The 19,138-nt window shown below is 40.9% G+C and overlaps 1 protein-coding gene across 1 annotated transcript in view; it reads left to right on the top strand.

The window, feature by feature from the left end:
* rbms3 (RNA binding motif, single stranded interacting protein) overlaps positions 1 to 19,138 on the top strand; it is a 190,716-nt gene that overhangs the window by 106,238 nt on the left and 65,340 nt on the right. Inside the window, exon 5 of the mRNA XM_088404487.1 lies at positions 18,717 to 18,874. Within this exon, the coding sequence (XP_088260613.1) occupies positions 18,717 to 18,874 (158 nt within the window). The remainder of the gene's footprint in view (positions 1 to 18,716; positions 18,875 to 19,138) is intronic.

Below are 19,138 nucleotides of genomic sequence, written 5' to 3'. Positions count from 1 at the left end.
AATCATTGTTTTTGTGTGATGTGGTGCTGCTTAACATTTTGTAGCATGACATAACTAACAAATCCCGTCAATGAAGACTGTAAAACGTATTATTATTATTTTTTAAAGGACTATAAATACAGCGGTCCCTCGCTACTACGAGCCTCCCCTATCGCTCATCGCAGATTGATAATAGCGAGAAAAAAAGCAATATTGTGAATAAACGAGCTATAAAGGTTTCCTACATGTCAGACAGACGAGTTAACTATGAATGCACTCGCCACGGGCGCTCCCCCTACTGCAGTACACATATTTACTTAAAACTTAAATTATTAAACCTTACACAGTAACTGTACTGTTATCCCTTCCCATCCCTTTGGCTGTAGTCTCAAGGAGAGCCGCGGTTATATTAGCGGCACCCGGAAGTTTAATTCAAGTGAAGCCTCTGAGTTCACTCTTGACGTTCCAATTTAATACAAAACAAATCTAGGCAAGATATTTACAATCCTCCGCTGCAGCGCCGCTCTCTCCCGCTCTCCCTTCGCGGGAAATACGGAATTTCGAGAGTACCCTCCAATCCGAGTTCCCCTACGATCCGAAAAATTCAGTGTACAGCTTTGGATGTTTTGACAACCTTTAATACAAATACAGTCGACGGAAAAGGGGAATCCATACCACACCAATCCTAACCGTGTCGTTCAAACACAAGCCAATCCAAGTCAATTTTGGGGGGTTTGCAGGCCACGGAGGTTGTCCCTCGTCAATTTGCGCACTCTATTCCGAGTCCTCTTAGGCCAAGCTGTTGAGAGAACGCAGCAATGTTTCAGCAATGAATTGTGTATTTTTCATGGCACTGAAGAGGCAATTTCCTTTGCGGCGCAAGTGGTAGTTGTCTTTTTCCTCCTTGTTCAATTAGGGAAGAGGGTGGGGAGAGAGCCGGAGGCTTGCAGTAATACTTCTGGTCAAAATAAAAGCTTTTCGCCGAGACATCATGTCATCCATCTCCTAGTAAATGATACATCTTCCTCTCACAGCAGTCTCAATGACCTTGTTTGTGTGGCCCTGTTAGTCGCGAGGAAGGCAGCGGGAGGGAGTCCGGAAATGAGCCGGGCCATTGTCTAGAAATGAAGGCAAGTACAGAGAGAAGTGACAAAGACAGAAGGAGGGGCAAGCGGAAAATGCACTCTTCTCATCCCCCACCTGCTGCACGATAATACGCGGCATCTTATTTTCGAGATGCTCATTAGACCTGACCTTGGTTCACCACATTGAAAATGTTCAATGAGGAGATAACTAGGATATACGTACTTGATGGTATTGTATTGCAGAAAAAGCCATTATTCCTTTAAAAAAAACGCACACACACAAAACAAAAAAAATATACATCTTGCTCAGAATGAAAGCGTGGGTTGGAGGAAAGATTAATATAGGGCAAGGAGAGCGTGCCGGCCAAAAGCAGGCTGGTAGTATTTAATGAGTTTTTTGTGTCGGCAAGGGAACCTGGTGGCACCGCGCTAATTATACGCTGTAACACAGAATGAGGGAGCGTGGAAAAAGCTCCAGCGACATGATAAAACAAAGGAGCTTCAACCAAAAATCGACAATCCGAAGGCTTAAAGAGGAGACTGGGTCCCGGACGAAGCGTGGAGACCCTAACTGATGGACTTTTGAAATTACTTGATTGCTCGACCGCAATGTCGGTTGCCGTGTGCAGGTACAGACGTTGCTACTGTTAGCATACATACAGTGGGCCCCGGTGTTACGAGATTAATCCGTTCCGCGGTTTGGATCCTAACGCAAATTCACCATATGGCAGGCAATCCAAAACTATGTTAATTAAAAACGTCCAAATTGTATATACATATTAAAAATTTTACTTATATATAACATACATATATACTATTAAATAACGTCATAAATAACATATATACAAAGGATTTATTTACCTTACGAGCTCATAATGGCAATATTCCAGAGTGATGGTCGCCTAGCCTAGCGTTCCTCATACGGGATTTCTTGATTATCTCCAGCTTCGTTTTCAAACTAATCATCTTCTTATTTCTCTCTTTAATATCACTACTTTGAATTTACGTTTGAATCAAGCATTAAAACGCACAATAAAAACCATATTGTAAGCTCTCACGCGAAACTGTGACAATGACCAATAGCAGACCGGCATCTTAGTAACTCTGGGATGCCGACCAATAGCAGAGCAGTAGGGAGTCGTGATGCCGATCAATAGCAGACCAGCATTGTAGTGACGTAAGCCGTGACGCATGTAGTGATGTATGAGCGCATTAAACATATATATATATATATATATATAAATATATATATATATATATATATATATATATATATATATATATATATATATATATATATATATATATATAAAATCTGTGATTAGATCCATCTATTCCCACCAAACACACCTTTAAATAAGCACTCCAGTGATTGGAAACAGTGCCCCCTTTTGTTAAGGAGGCCAAACGAAACATCGGATCCCCCCCCTGGGTGGCCAGTAAATGAGGAAGTCCCAAGTCCTGAGTGGATGCGTGTCCCTTTCCTTCATTAAGAGTCGAGCGCCTCCAGGGAATCTTCCACTCTTCCCATGCATCAATGAAAGCAGCATACAAACAGCAAACAATCAGGCCTGACTTTCAGCTGTGACTTTCAACAGAATGAAAGCGAGCCCCTCCTCCTTCTCGCTGGCGCTCCTCTCATTCGCTTTCGCTTGCTCTCTTGCAGTTGCTTTCAACTTGGAATTGGCTTCTGGCACAGTTTAAATGAAACTTGCCCTCTTACCAATGGATTCTAACCTTTAATATTCTGTCCCTTTGTTGTCAAGTGTATATCAAACTTTCATCATGCAATATGTATTGCTCTCAAGTCTATGCCCCTGTAATCCTCACTATGAAGTCATTGCTGAGCTGAAAGCACACAAAGTTACTGTCTGAAAAGCGGAATGGATTTAATCTCGGGCCTTATTGCGTCCATTTTTTTTTAATACCAAAACCAGACTCTCGCAGCCTTATAATTTGTTTATAGCATTCCGCCCCATGTTTAAAGGCAAGGCGGCCGCTAACAGTCATTCGCTGTCCGTCTTCTGCCATGTTTACCTACTGTCTCTTGTGCTCTCTCCTAGCTAATTTCTTCATGCAGAAACGCCCTGTAGCCCTTTAAGCATTCCTTTCCAATTAAGGCACTATCATCTGATTCTAATTACTCTTAAGTATAGCAGCCAGTTATGTGTGCGCTAACAGAAATTGGTACCGCGTGAAAAGACTGAAAATAGCGTCAGTGTCTACCCTTTAAAAAGTGCAGGGATGTTGTTGTGCCCTTAAGGTCAGCGCCACTGTGAAACATCAACAAAAGATCTGTGCAATATCGCAGCAATAGCTGTAAACGGTGTGTATGCTGTTTTCATTAATGGTGGGAGCATTTGATGGTGACACACCACGTAATCACCTCACACACTTAACAAGGTCAGTCTAATGGCGGGACGTAGGTGTTGTTAATCACGCTATGACGTAATGAACCCTAATCCCCTTGGTTGGTCTCGTAAAAGGACAAATAATTCCCCCCTCCTCTTCAAATTAACCTGCTGTCTCCTGTATAATTTGTTTTGACACTCAATACACTTATATATGCACCACCCGCCCATAAAAAAATATATATATATTGAAAATACAATATTATAATAGTGATCCCTCGCTACTTCGCACCTATCGCCAAAAAAATATATATATATTGCAGAGAGACACACTGTGAAGGTTCCCTGCATGCCAGATAGACTGTAAATGCACATGCCAGTGGCACTCCTTGGACATCCAACATTACACATATTTACTTAAATTATTAAACCTCATAACGTAATTGTAGTACTGTTATCCCTTCTCGTTTCCATGTCTTAGCTATACATCATTGGCTCACGGTGCGCCGCAGTTGCCCTTTGACCAAACAAGATAAAAAAGCAGATTTTACACTTGAAATTCCAATTTATCTATATATATATATGTATATGAAAATGGCTTGAACATGAAGGCACTTTTAATGCTTACACAATCAGCAGATCCGTGACGGTCAAACGCCATTTGTTAGCGTCGGAGTAAAATATTGATTTACATTTGCAGCCTTTTGTCCAGCAAGTTTGCAAAATGAGACAAGACTGCTTTCAATGAAGACAACGTGGTGCCATTTCCTGCACTGTTTGTTTTTGTGCGTCCTGCGCGCAGACTTGACTTTCCAGAACGTGCTGCATGGTGACATCACGCCACAACGCGCCTCCGACGTCGTATGGAAGCCGTCAAGAAGCATTTTTGTTTTCATCTATATCGAACTAGTGTCGTTTTAAATTAATTACCTTGAACCGTAGTTAATGACAATCCGAATTTTTTTGTATAATGTCTGACTGTAGTCCATGAGATTAAACACTGCGCTCCTTTTTAAATTTTAGTTGTTCCTCGAGAGAAGCCCACGTAGGCTCAGGGACAACATGCAAACTCTACACCGGAGCGAGCAGGTATTGAAATCGGGACACCAAAGGCGGACGCGTTAACCGGCCGGCCGTCGGTGATGTCCACTCATTAGATCTAATGATCATCCAGCACGGCATCATTTTACACATACGCGCCTTTAAACCTGCGCGCGCTAATCAGCTGTCGCCACACGAAGATGAAAGTCAATTTCGGCATCAAACGGCGAGCTCTTTTAATGATCTAGACCTTCATATTAAAGCGCTCGTTAGTTTGCGTCCAGATAACACACGGAGCAGATAGTTTGTCGGAGGATTTGTAAAGTTGCCTCGGCGTGTGTGTTTATTGTGCAGTCGTGTTCGATGGGCCTTAGCGTTACTTGTTAACGGCAACTCCGCGAACTCGTTTTCTGATCCAATCTCGTTTCGCTTTTGACGTTCAAACAACAGATCTTGAATAATGGACGGAAACTTTTGCGGAGTGATGTTGTGTTTTGCGTGGCAGTGATAAATGGAGTGATTATGGAAATGCTAAACCCCGCTGAGATACGTATGACAGTTAATTATCTGGAGGCTTACAGCAGGTGTTGACGTCAGAGAAGCGTGTTTGTCGAAAGTCAGTCAGCAGGATTCTCCTCCCATGCTTACAAGTACGCTCCCGAGTCACGATGACCTCCGGATAAGGTGACCCTCGTTTTGCAGGCGACGTCAGCCATTAGTTCATATTCCCTGCTGTTTCCTCTGTTTTGTCATTTATGTCACTTTTTTCACTGCCGAGTTGCAAAACAACTGCGCCGACATAGTTTTGGCTAATGGCGTGCAAACCCGTTTGCTCTTCTTTCATTTTCTATTATTTTAGCCTTCGCAATGTATTCTAATGAACTCAGCCCAACAAATGTTCTTGAAGAGAACTGAGTTTTCCGAGGGAGCATTTTCATGCACTATTTATTTGCAAATTTGATTTTGATGGAAAAAATATGTCGAGGGGAAGAATTTGTTTGAGTCATCATTGGATCGCTGAAAACGTTTGTCATCATCTATTACCATGTTCGATTCCAGCTCGGGCCTGCATAAGTGAAGTTTGCATGTTGTCCCCGTGCACCCATGGGTTTTCTTTGGGTACTCCGACTTACACCCACATTTCTAAGAACATGCGTGACATAACGTGCATATTAGACACTGCAGCCCGGAGACAGCTGAGATAGGCTCCAGCATGCCTGCGACCCTCGTGATTGAACCTAGTGAGACATGAGAATGAATGAATGAATGAATGAATGAATGGAACATGAATAAAAGATTTTGGCCCTTATTATAGTATATAATATCATAGTATAGTATATATGATTCAATATAATGACGTTTTTTTGCAGGTATGCAGAGAATATAGTCATATTTAACTCATTTTTATAGTGCTGCCTCTAGCTCCTTGCTTTTTGTTCCGTACAAGCATTTGATTGTTCCCCTTTGTTGCTTTGCTGAAAGCTCGGAAAGCCGTGCGTTATCTTCAAGACATATCAGCTGCACGGCATAAGGTTGAGCCAAACGTTCACGATTAATACGGTTCTGAGTAAACAAACTGAATGATCATCTTCCTTAGTGTGTGGGGTGAGGGGTGGTTGACTTTGGGGTTTCTGCAGCTCTTTTCTAATAATATGCAGGGATTAGTGTTCTGCAGTGATTAAAATACAAGCTTACTTATTTGACATTTTAATGTCCGCCTGGGAATAGATGTTTCTGATAAATTCCCATCTTTCCTGTCATAAAGCTTGAATTCCTCTCTAATTGCCTTTTCTGTCTCTGTTTGTTGTATTCTTCTTTACGCGGACTTAGAGCAGAGGCCGCTGTCTTCTGTTTTGTTTTGTTTTTTTTAACAGAGTGGGAGTGATGAGGCCATTGAACTTAGTGGGCCACTCTGTGTGGGTCGTTAGTTTGTCCCGCAGTATCGTTAGTGTCCATAACAAACACGTGTCTTGTTGGACCTCCCTTCATTCAGGCTATTTAGGGTGAGAATTAGACTGTAACAAGCAGCCATCCGCTCTATATACCTGTAGGTCATTCATTTACTACTTTGATGCGTTTGGATCCACGTACGCATACAATTCTTCATTTTTTAGAAAAATATTGAGATAGTATTTTTGTTTAAGAAACATAATGTATTTTCTGAATAGATGCATTCCGCATATTCTATGTAAGTGTACACATACGTGTGTATGTCCTTTACAGTATACGTTTTGAATGGATAATGCAGATTGGATAAGTGTAGATTCATATAAAAGGAACCCAAATTTATAATTACCGAAATGACCTTCTTTAAACGCAATACCGTCATCTAATTTGGACAGCAAGCACGCCTATTAATTTCCAGATTGAGTACATATGTTTTTATGCCTAAGGGAAGCTGTCAAAACAGTGAAAACAAGATGATGTGCAGTTCACACTTTTATTTCAGGGTAATTTGACTCAATTGTCAGGTTTTCTGTCATGTTTCATTACCGTTGCTTAATGTCCATGAAATGTTTCCATAAGTGTTAACACATGGTGAAACATCATTTCATTCCTAGTTTAATTTGAGCTTGTGTACTTGACGACACGGATCTTAAGTATGCTGACAAAGTAAAAGACGGTCTCACTTATATTTTTATTCATGGGTGTTCATTACAGTATGTGTGAGCAATAGATAGACCTAGACATCATAACTACATAAATAATTTTCTATATAATATCAACAGGCTCATTAAAAAAAAAAAAAAATAGTGTATAGCGACCACAGAGTGTCCTCAGACTCGATCAAAATTTACTTTAATTGCAGGGCAATAAATTTGGTCTTATTCAAACTACTGGTTTCGTTGCATTCACCTATCAGTACTAACTTGTCTGAACGAGTTACTATGGTAACAAGATACGTGTCAAATCATACTGTACACTGCTGCTGTATTTATTGTAAAAAAATAATAATAAAAAAAGAGGGAGTGAGAGGGAGCACGTTTAAAGACAAATAAAACAGCTATATTTACAAGAAAATGAAAAAAGACAATAAAGCTTACTTGTCTGACAACTTTACTGTATATAGCAGTGTTCAAAAACAAAACAGAAAAATATAGGAAAAAAGGCAATAATGCTTACCGTATTTTTCTCTCGAGGTTTTTTTTCCTCATTTTCAAATCTCATATTGGGCAGGCCGATTTATAATTCAAATCATTTTTTCTACATATCTTTGTTTGAATTAACATTCACTGAAAAGGGAAATAACTAATATGTCCTTTACAAGACTTAAAAAGATTATTTTTTATTTGGGTGCATAGATCATTTTTGCAGTGGACTTTGACGCATTATGAAAAGGAAAACACGGCTTGACTTGTCCAAGACAAAAATGGCGAGAGAGCAACTTCCACTTTCTGATCTCGCAACAGTCGTCAATTGGGTAAAGAAAGCTTCGGCTATGCATTTCTCGAGACCTCCATTTCAAACAAAATGGTACGTGTGCTTTGCTTTGTGGCTTGGCTCTCGTTGGTTCCCACGGAACTCGAACTCCAGTAGAGCACCCAGACGAAATCACTGTGCCGCCGGATTGCGTTCATGAAAATCACAAAGAGGATTGATGAAAAGAGGGATACCCCGTGCAGTCCTCCACATCTTGCTTTGCTGATTATATGCTAATATAAAGGACCAAGAACGCTCCTTCCATCGCATCTCTAGCAGACCACACCGGTTGTCAAGGTAGCAGATCTGTCCATTAATTGCCTTCCTATTCATTTCTGGATATAAAGTGGCCAGACGATTACGAGCGATTCTAAAATAAAAACGACAGCCAAATACGAGAGCTGTTTTGAAGATTGATTTAACAGCGTCAATCACAACATTGTTCATTATCGTTCAGGCAGGATATTCTGCGATACAGCTCTTGCCATTACACTGCAAAGGTTGCGGCCGGATGGTGTGTAAGATTATATGCATACGCGGTATGATTGTTCGTTTCTAGCTTGCGATATTCAATTGAGGACTAATACTCCGCCTCAACATTTGGTAATTGAAAATCATTGCCTCGCTTCCTCTACTGAACTTGACTGATGCCGCGTAAATGTTGATTTGTTCAGAGTTGCTTTCCCCGCACAACACTTCCAATATTGCTTTTTTATTACTTTTGTTGTTGCCGTTTCCCATTGAGAAATAATTCTTTAATATGTATTTCAATATTTCCGCAGCCTTCGCCTTTCGCCGCGTTATTTCTCCGCGCTGATGGTGACAGAAGCGGGGCCAAGTATTCCTGCTGCAGTTACACATGCAATGCTCACATTGTGGTGTAGTTTCACGCGGCAGGCTTACTGTTCCCCGGTGAGCGGTGGCACATTAAGGAATAACAAATGAGTCTGTGGCCCCGGGTAGTTATTCGTACTGTGTTTGTTGAGCACGCGGACTGCCTATGCTGTTTACTCTGCACTAGATTCATAAGTGAAAATTGCATTTGGAGACTTGAGTGATGTGGAGGGTAACAAAGACGTGGACGCTTTCTGCTTTTTCAGAGAAATCGCGCATTCGCTTTGGCCTTAACGTGGACAGCGGGAACCATTGAGTGGAGTTGATCGCAAATAAAGATTGGCCCCTATACGTGCTGGCCGCCATCCTCTCCGAGCTGGACCTAGTACCGTATTTTCCGCACTATAAGGCGCGCCGGATTATAAGGCGCACTCTCAATTAATGCCATATTTTAAAAATTTTCCATATATATGGCGCGCCGGATTATGAGAAGCTCCCTCAATTAATGACATATTTAAAAAAAATTTCGATCACAATATAGTAATACTCAAAGTAATAACAATAATAACTCAAATAATAACTCTAAACTCTCAATAGCATAATAAACACACAAAAGAAACAGGTAAAGCTTACTTTATCAGTCCAATCTCAATATTGATCCATATATTAGGCGCACCTGATTATAAGGCTTTTTTTAAAAAAAAAAAAATAAGGCTTTTAGGTGCGCCTTATAGTGTGAAAAATACGGTAATTAAAATAAAACTCTCAATAGCATAATAACTCAATGTCAATATGATAACTAAACACACAAAAGAAACAGGTAAAGTTTATCCGCATCTATGAACCCCAATCCCACTATTGATATCCATATATAAGCCGCACCTGATTATAAGGCGCATCATCAGCTTTTTTAAAAAATTAAACTTTTCTAGGTGCGCCTTACAGTGCGTAAAATATGGTATATCATGCCCTTTGCAGCCCACCTCAACAACATGTAGCTGACAAGGGCATCAGTGCAAAGCTGCAGTCCGTAATTCATACCAAACAACCTCTTCTGCACACCAGCTAAAAGACGTAATGTTTGATCCTGCTGTTGCTATATTATTGCATGTTTTCCCCAGGGGCTAAATGTTCCTCATGTAGTGGTCGATCCACCAGGTTTTTGACATCACCTTTGGCTTCTTAGACCTCGGTGTGAAAGTCTCTACAAAGCCGTTTGGTGCTCATTTGGCTAAACTGGACCTGGGAATCTAGACCTGAAACACCAAACCAGGGAAAACTAGACCTGAAAGCAAACTAGATTCGACATTACCTGTGTTTGGAATAAAACTACACTTCCTTAAGCTTCACGCCCATGTTCCAAAATGCATGCTGTGGATTAGCAGGCAACTGGGACGAGGAGGAGCGCACATGTCCACCCATGCACACACACACACAGGCACACAGACTTAATTAAGCATGCAATGCCCAATATTATTTGCAAAACCTCGAAGGGAGGGGTGGCCTGGTCCTGTCGTCGAGAGCCGCAATCCAGCCTGTTTTTTTCCACTATTTTTTCCGACCTTATTCAAATGATCAGGTCATCAGCAAGGTTTGCTGAAGCTTGAGAACAACCCTGATTTAATTCAGCTGTGTTGGTTGAGGGGAAACGACGAAAACAGGCCGGATTGTGGCCCTAGAGGACCGGAATCGGTCTAGTTGTTAGGATTATTAATATTTATTGAGGTTTTTACTTCATCTAGTTGCCAAAAATCGGAAATGTGTTTCCATCGCACCTTTGCGAAAGTCTTCCATTTCTACATGTCTCAAAAATAACTCATGAGACTGTAAAATAAAATGTGTGCAGTATTTGGCAGTTTATTTCTTTTCCATGGCCATTTTCCTTTTGTCCAACTTGCATTTTGCACAAATATGAGTACAATGGAGACATTACTGAGCTCACATACTGTCAGACCTCATTCCTATAGGAATGGTCCATATAACCCTAACCCTAATATTACATGATGATGGTGACAGAATGCCATAAAAATATAAAAATGAAAACGTTGACATCACCATAGTAACTGATCATAACAGCGCTAGCGGCTCAGTCGGACCGACCAGAAGCAACCCCTGTGATTTTCCCAGGTCCCGCTGTTCTGAAAATTGCAGTTAAATTACAATTCAAGTGAACTTGGAACGAAGATGTTAAGATAAAGGAGCATGTAAGTGTTCGTATTTCATCGCGTTTTCATTGTTCCCCTTGGCAATGTATTTAAACGATTCATTCATAATACATTTTAGTTTAGAATAATTCAAAGCCTACGAAAGTTTCCACATAGGCTAAAAGTGGAAATCCAATTGTTCATCACCATTTTCTTTCTTCCTGCTCAGAACTATCAGCAGCACTCTATGCCATGGCATGATCTCAGTCAGGAAAAATTCAATCTCAGAAATTATATCATGAATGATTTATAAGACAGAAAAATGCATTTACCCCAGCAACAATACAATGAGCAGTTGATGCAAACACCCTAATGGAAAAATACAAAGGTTATGGAGATGAAAATGTATTATGAAAGTGGGAAGACATTTGTGAATGTTGTCTTCACTGAGGCAGCACCATCAACACAACCACAGCTTTGATGGAAACTCCCACAAAGAAAGGCAGATTTTTTTTCCTGAATATGAAGGTTCACACGTATGTATGTATATATGTATATATGCATGTATGTACCGTATTTCCCTCATTTTCAATCCCCATATCAGGGATGTCGACTTATAACCGCATAACTCAAAACAGCCAAATGTTATCTAATGTTTGAATAATACTAATTTGAGTGCAAAATAAGTTCTACCATGCCATTTACAAGGCTTAAAATTATGATATACACCTCTAATTTGATATAGTATGCATCTGTTTTAGAGCGTTTTCACAGAACGTCGAAAAATGCATTTTTATCAAGAGCCGCATTATTACCTCTTTGTTGTCAACAAAGACTGCATGGATCAATTTCCGGCGTGCTTTGAGGCATTATGAAATGGAAAAGACGGCTTGACTCGTCTCCGTCAGCCCTTGGATGCGTGGGAGAAACAGCGAAGGGCTCTGATCTCACGACAGTCGTCACTTGGTTAAAGAACATCCCAAGTAAGATGATCAGCAAATCTGTTTCAAACAAATTGGACAGGTCCAAAGATGAATATCCGTGGAAGAGTGACGAGGATGTTTGCGCAAATGATGAGCAGGAAGGAGAGGACATCCGAGAGTTAAATGAGAGGAGCAATTTGGAGTGTCATGTGATGAAACTTCAAATCATTATATTGTTGCAACATTAGTTTAAACATTTGCAGCATTGATTGCCTCACACTTGTTTTGTTCCTTCACCTCCTTAACCGTAACAGTATGATATTGTGTTTAAAATTACCACAATTTCATCGTTTTAATAACACACACAGTAATACTCGTGTTTTTGTAATTAAAAAAAAAAAGTGAGGTCACTTATAGAACTACGGTATGTATGTATATATGTATGTAAGTAAGTATGCCCTTGTATGCTAAAAGTCTAAGCTTTTTAGAGAACTGAGGTTAGGCCAGCATCCCCATTTTACATGTTAATAATACATTTTTATTATAGCACCACATGAAACTTTAATCTTTTGAATATTAGCTCACCAAGGGAGATACAAAATCAAATCAGGGGGGTCGTGATTAATCGGGTGAAGCGCATATCAACCCATTTAAATTCACATTAACCCGGCATCAAAATGTATGAGCCATGACATTGATGGCACCCTAATTTATTGCTCTTGTGTCTGTTTTACTAAGTAATGACAGGATGTGTTTCCGCCCATCAACTATAGTGCATAGAGACAATGACCGTTATGCTAAATGTCAGGTTTTTAATTGCTTAAAACACACACACACACACACTTCTGAATTAACTATGAGAACAACAAATACAATAACCTCATATAGCAAAATGTGTGTGCCATTATATACACAACAATTACCTGTATTAATATATGTATATATATATATATATATATATATATATATATATATATATATATATATATATATATATCTACACGGGTAAACGGAACACCGTTGCCCGTGTGTTTCAGCCAATCATCTTCCCCCACCTCTAGTTTCGTCCAGTTGTTTCGTATTTGCCTAATTATTGTCCCTTTTATTTAAGTCCCAGTTCCGTTGCGGTTAGCTGTGGGGTCATTACCCTATACCAGTCATACGTCGTTTTTTTTTTTTGCTACCATTTTTTGCTACATTTGAAAAAAAATGTTAAAAAGTATCATCCATGCAAAAATCCTCAATCGCTTCACAAGGCTTCATCAACTGGTTGCTAGCAGTAAATGTGTATCAAAGATAACCCATTATTGTTAAATAATATTGTGATGTTAAACAATTCAACATTGAGTGTCTCTGCTCACTTGGATCTTAATGGTAAGTGCATTACGGTATTTTCTTTATGGTTCTGTATATCTATGCTGCGCTGTTTGAGGCCCTGCAGTTCTCGTCTAGTTCTGACCGCGCTATTAAATCACACAATCCCGTTCGCAACAAATGAGCAAAATAGCGCGTGCATATTAAATTCATCATTCAAAATTTTACCAGGTACATCAGCAGACCTACGCATCAAGGTCTTGCTGCATAAGCATGTTGGAAAAGCCACAGGCTCAATAATGCATCACCTGTAATTGTCCCTTCTCTCGCATTTATCATCACAGTATAATGCAGAGTTGCCAGAAAGTATTTTTCCTTAAGCTGTAATTTGACGTCGGGTGAGTGATTGTGTATATGCGCGTACGGAAACATCACATCGACAGAGTGTGCGCAATAGAGTGAGTTTATATGAGGTGCGGTGCCATTATGCAAGTGAATGTGTGTGAATGTTGATAGTGAAATAGCCCCAGTGCCCCTGGACTGCAAAGACGCATTTCTAGTAGTTGTCATTAGCATATATTGCACTCATGGGGAGAATGCCGTCGTGGAATAAAGTGATGTATAATGTTCATTGCTCTACAGTAACAGCCGGTTATTTGTACTGTTTTTATTTAATCATTGTATCTGAGTTGAGCGCACCACTGTGAGAAGCTCCGATATTTCAAGCTTTTAAAAATTGTGAAAAATGTTTTTGACCCGTGACAGTGTTAGCGACTGGTAGAAGGGTTACTCGGTCTGACTCAGACGCCATCTGCGCTAAGAGCTATTCATAAAGAGATGAGTGTATGACCTTGTTGCAGCGGCAAAGATTCATCATCCTTGAACTGCGTTGCAGCTCTCATTTAAGTGATTACAAATCATTTAGACAAATATGACCTCTGGAGTATCATCAGTGGGTTGCGGTGCAAAAATGGGATGAGTTCAGGATTTCGCTAAAAGAAAAAGTTAGATTAGGTTGGTATAATTTAGGCATTCCACCTACACGTGCAGACACATAGATGAACAAATGCACTGGTTTCCGGCGGTGCTTCATCCCCCCCCAGTCGCATTTTTGCCCTTCTAGGGTCGGAACCTTCATGTACTTTTGTACCTTTGTTTTAGGGACCTCTAAACCAAATAAAAAGAGAAGATTCAGAGAGACTGTTTCAGAACGGTGCAGAATTGTATTTGTGCAGTCCTTCTCCGTTCTCCTCATGCAAGAGCAGAACCGAATGCCTTTTCTCCTGTTTATGATATATATAAAAACTTTAAAAGTAGCCCTTAAACTGCATCCTACTTAACATTAACCGAACAAAAAAGCAAGATAAATCTTCCAACAGCTGTTAGCTACTTTTTTACCACGTTTATATTGGTTACAGGTTCGTCTTAAAAAAAAAGTCACCGACTTATCTCTACTGACGTCGGAATCATATTCTGTATTTTTGTTCGTACTGTATGTGTTGTGCATACTCATCCTCATGGGATGAAAAAAGGATTGTTTTTCTCTTTCCTCAGCAAACCGGATAAGTGTGCTTGAAGGAGTTATAGGAGGTGACCGCATAGGTTGAGCATCTAACGTGCATTCGGGTAACCATGAAGCCCTGTAGAGCCAATTATGCATCCAGCTAATCTCCTGAGTAGGCTGTATTGATGAAAGTAAGAGAACAGAGGGGAAAAGATGCCCACAGTGGAATGATTGAAGGTCATAGATTGAACAGGGGATAAGGAGAAGCGTATAAGAAAACCGTTGACAGCAAGGAAAGTTGAAAACAGAAAGGTCAGTGATATGAAGGAGGAAATGGGAAGTGTGAGGCAGGACCATTTTTTACCTGTAGTTTGAAGCACACTACCAGTTCAAAAATATTTCTACCTAACATTTATCCTGAAGAATTACTATTTTGCTACAATGCGTACTTGAGTAATTCTTGTGTAACGGTGAAAATTTACTGTACCTTCAAAATAACCCAACACTCTAAATTGAGTGAGTACTTCAAGTGACTTATCAAAATTATGCCCAAGGTGTCAATAATCTGTTTTTGCCCCCAGTGTATTTCAGCACTACCTCCAATTATTTTCCGACATGAAGTTCACCAGTTTCTCAGATCTCCATTCAAATTCTGGTGGTGGCGACAGCCAATAACTGGTTGGACATCTTGTGATTCTCTCGTGATTGCTGGCAACCAGTTCAGGGTGTCCCCCGCCATCTGGGATAGGCGCCAGCAAGCCTGCAACCCTTGTGAGGATAGGCGGCTCTGGAAAACGGATGGACGGATGGAAATTGTCCTTCGGTGCGATTGTTTGTCCCCGCGTGCCCTGCTGGCGACCAGCTCAAGGTGTCCCGTAGACAGCTGTAGAAAATGGACGGCTGTTTGCTTTAGCTCCGAGGCGACAAGTATTTCCCGCTTCTCACGAGACTTTGAATGCATCTCAGCACCTTTGTAAACCAATACATCCCTCCCCCACGCAGGGGGGAGAGGGTTGGTACCTTATTTGCTAACACCCCCCCAACCCTCTCCCCCCCGGTAACGTTATCAGAAATTACAGTCAGGTATAAACAGAGCAGGGTGTCGAAATGAAAAAACAGCTGTGAGGCTGTCAGCTTTAGCACGGGGGCCATTCGTCAGCAGTAAATGACACATCCCCGCAACGGCCCGTTCTTCCTGTCACACACACGGTCGGATTCCTCCTGGTGGCAAGGTGAAGGAATTATGCTCATCAAAGGCCCAGTCCAGCCTGGAGCTTTTCCATTAACCTTCTACAGTATTGGTCAATGGCAAGGGGCCAGACAACTGGCATTCCGCGGGGGGGGGGGGGGGGAGCGGGTACCTCCGGGGGGGAGGGATTGACACCAACGCGTCGTTACGTACGTCGGAGAGAATAGGCATAATACATAATGCGTAATTACTTTCAGATTGGCTCCAGACTCACATGCGCACACACCTCAATTACTGTTTCCTTCATAGCCTGACAGCAGAGTGTACGCCAAGGCTGACATTAAAGGAAATTAAATCTCCTTGTGGAATGTGCCAGCCCAGCTCACCTCCGGTTAAGACGCTCCCATTTCCACCACCGCCACCCATAATCTACTCATCTGGGTGTTAAAGGCTTTGTAGCGCGGAACGTCATCAAAGGAAGAATTTAGCGAGGCGGCCGCGCTTACACGAAGCCGGCTCGTGATAATCCACCCGCGAGCAGAGCACTGCTATTAACACACTTTTGTCGCATCCTTTCTACCGTATATGGAGTAGACGCTCCTTTATCAAAGGCGCATAAACTCTCGTATCGCTGAGAGACTCATTCTGTCACGTAACTGGTTAAATCACAGCCGCGTTGAATTGACATTTTCCCCGAAAAAAAACGACACACACAGCCCAACATTCCCAAGAAAACTGAAAGAAAATCACAGCTGCAGGGCTACATGCGGCAAATGATTTTACGAGCAGAATTAATTAAGGCTCATTCAATGCCCAACTTGGTGTTACACAAATTTAAGCGTTTTTTTTTGTTTGTTTTTTTAACCTTCTGTGGAAATGTGATAAATCTGCAGAAGAAGAGGGAGCAAGGCCGGCTTTCACAGCAGGCGCCGACACCGTCTCCAGGACGTTGATCAGATCAAATGCGTCCCGTCTCATAATAAGACTCATTAATCAGGGGAGGAGCCGAACGTCTTTTGTGTTTAATTGAAAGAGGGTAAAAAGGAGAAACTTCCTCTCCGGCGTAACCTTTTCTACTACCGTCATAAGTTTGAGGTGTCTATTATAGGGATAGACCAATCATCAGGCCCGATTATCAGGTACTTAGCCAAATGATGGCGTTGGCCTTTATTAAAAATCTGACGTATAATTTGAATCAATCTGAAACTTCAGGAAACTGTTTATTATTACACATTTTTTTGTTCATATAATTCATGTCAATCTTTAACTGTTTAAAGGGATAGTGTGTAAGATTTAGACAGTTGGTCATCCCGGACAGCAGGAGGTGCTGCAGGAGCTGCACTTCCCACTGTCTGTAGCTATCACAAACATGGCCGCCTCCGGAGAAGTGCCACCCCCCATGTAATGTAATTTAATGATAACTCGACCTATGATTATATTTAAAACATACTGGTGGTCATTAAGAACACTTTCATTTGCATTTTTTTTAAATTTACATTTAGTTTATTCCTTTTTAAAAAAAAAACAGTCAAAATCTTACACACCGTCCCATTAAGTAATTAAAAGTTGTCTTTTAAAATAGTGTAAATTACATAGACAAGACATTTGCACTTTTTTTCTTTAAGTTGTAGTCAGTTTGAGTAACTTAGGCCATTGGCACTTTTACCTTGCAGGCTTGATAACTGATTGACTTGTCTGGCTGCACTGCAGGGCCCAGCTGTTCAACAGTTGGACTCACTGGGCCCTCTGTTACCCCGGGCTCCAGCCTCAACCAGCTGTGCAGTTTTAGCTAGCTTGCAGCAACCTCGGGGCAGTGCAATTAAAAACGCATTTACATTATCGACCCGGCGAGTCTTTGTGTCAAATTTTGTGTCAAGTTTACGAAACGATAAATAACAGCTTTAAAATAATTCCGTACGGATATGCAGCATTTAACGTATTTGTTTAAGTGGAGTATTTATGAATATACAGTACAAACACTGTAAATCAGTAGTTTTGCCATGATGATTGACATTTGAGACCAACCAAGGATTGCATTAACAGAGCCTAATAATCTATCTTTTTTTTTCTAAAGTATCTGTTAAAACACTGAATAGCTGTATTTTCTGCACTATAAGGTGCACCAGATTATAAGGCGCACCTCCATTTTTAAATAAAATTTAGTATATAAGGCGCACCGGATTATAGGGCGCATGGAATCAACGCTACAGTGATGGCTGGGGATGCATTTGCATTCTATTATGTATCCACTAGATGGAGCTGCTCAACTCAATGATCAGATTAGTCACTCAAACTTTATTAATAGAATATAAGCATTCTCACAGCTCTGTTCACTCCAAAAATGAATAAAAAATAGTTTTATTATTTTCCAGAGGGGATATCAGTGAGGTGGTGTTTTCACGACAAATACATTTAGGCTTTTTGGAATCGAAGCTTTAGTGGTGGCTAGGGCTGCATTTGCATTCTGTTATGTATCCACTAGATGGAGCTGCGCTCAAGCGAATGTCAACTCAATGATCAGAGAAGTCAGGAATTTATGCAGTCAGCACATGATACGATCCGTATATAAGGCGCATTGGACTATAAAGCGCAGCGTCAGCTTTTAAAGAAATGTGAGGCTTTTAGTTGCGCCTTATAGTGCGGAAAATACGGTATGTCTTAGTATTACCCCTTACCACATAACAAATTATACTCTTTCACTCCTTTATGAAGCCTGACTAGGCAATGTTTCACCGACTTTATAGATGAGCGTGTTTCTCGTGCCAAACGCTGGAGTTTAACACACATTTTACTGCACGCTTGGCAGCTTGGGTGACTCGTGACACAGACCCAATACTGATTTCATGGTTTCTACACAAGACGGTAATTCATTAGTTCTCATCCCTTTTCCTGTCTGTCTTCTCTTATGTGCCCGCTGTTCTTCACGCTGAAGCAACAAGAGCAAGACCCCACCAACCTCTACATCTCCAACCTGCCTATCTCGATGGACGAGCAGGAACTGGAGAACATGTTGAAACCTCTGGGTCACGTCATCTCCACCAGGATACTGAGGGATGCCAACGGAGTCAGCAGGGGAGTTGGCTTTGCAAGGTACAGAGTGAATCATTTGACAGTGAGCGATTCAAATATACTCACGGCACCCCCCTAAACATTTATGAGATGAGCTTACACAAAATGAAGCTCATCTTATTCCTATATTCTATTACTGCACTACTTCCATTTAAAATCATATATGATAACTGGAAGTACCGCAAAATTCGACTACATGAAAGCAATTCGAATGTTGCTCGGTTGAAATCCTTGGTTTTGGAAAAAAATGAGTTTACTATGATGCACACGCATATTTCAACTGTC

This window comes from Hippichthys cyanospilos, chromosome 21 (genome assembly GCF_059441005.1).
Source record: "Hippichthys cyanospilos isolate Australia breed blue-spotted pipefish chromosome 21, RoL_Hcya_1.0, whole genome shotgun sequence".
NCBI classification, from domain to species: domain Eukaryota; kingdom Metazoa; phylum Chordata; class Actinopteri; order Syngnathiformes; family Syngnathidae; genus Hippichthys; species Hippichthys cyanospilos.
Note: the sequence above shows the minus strand (reverse complement) of the source record. Positions and strands in the feature narration are given on the sequence as shown.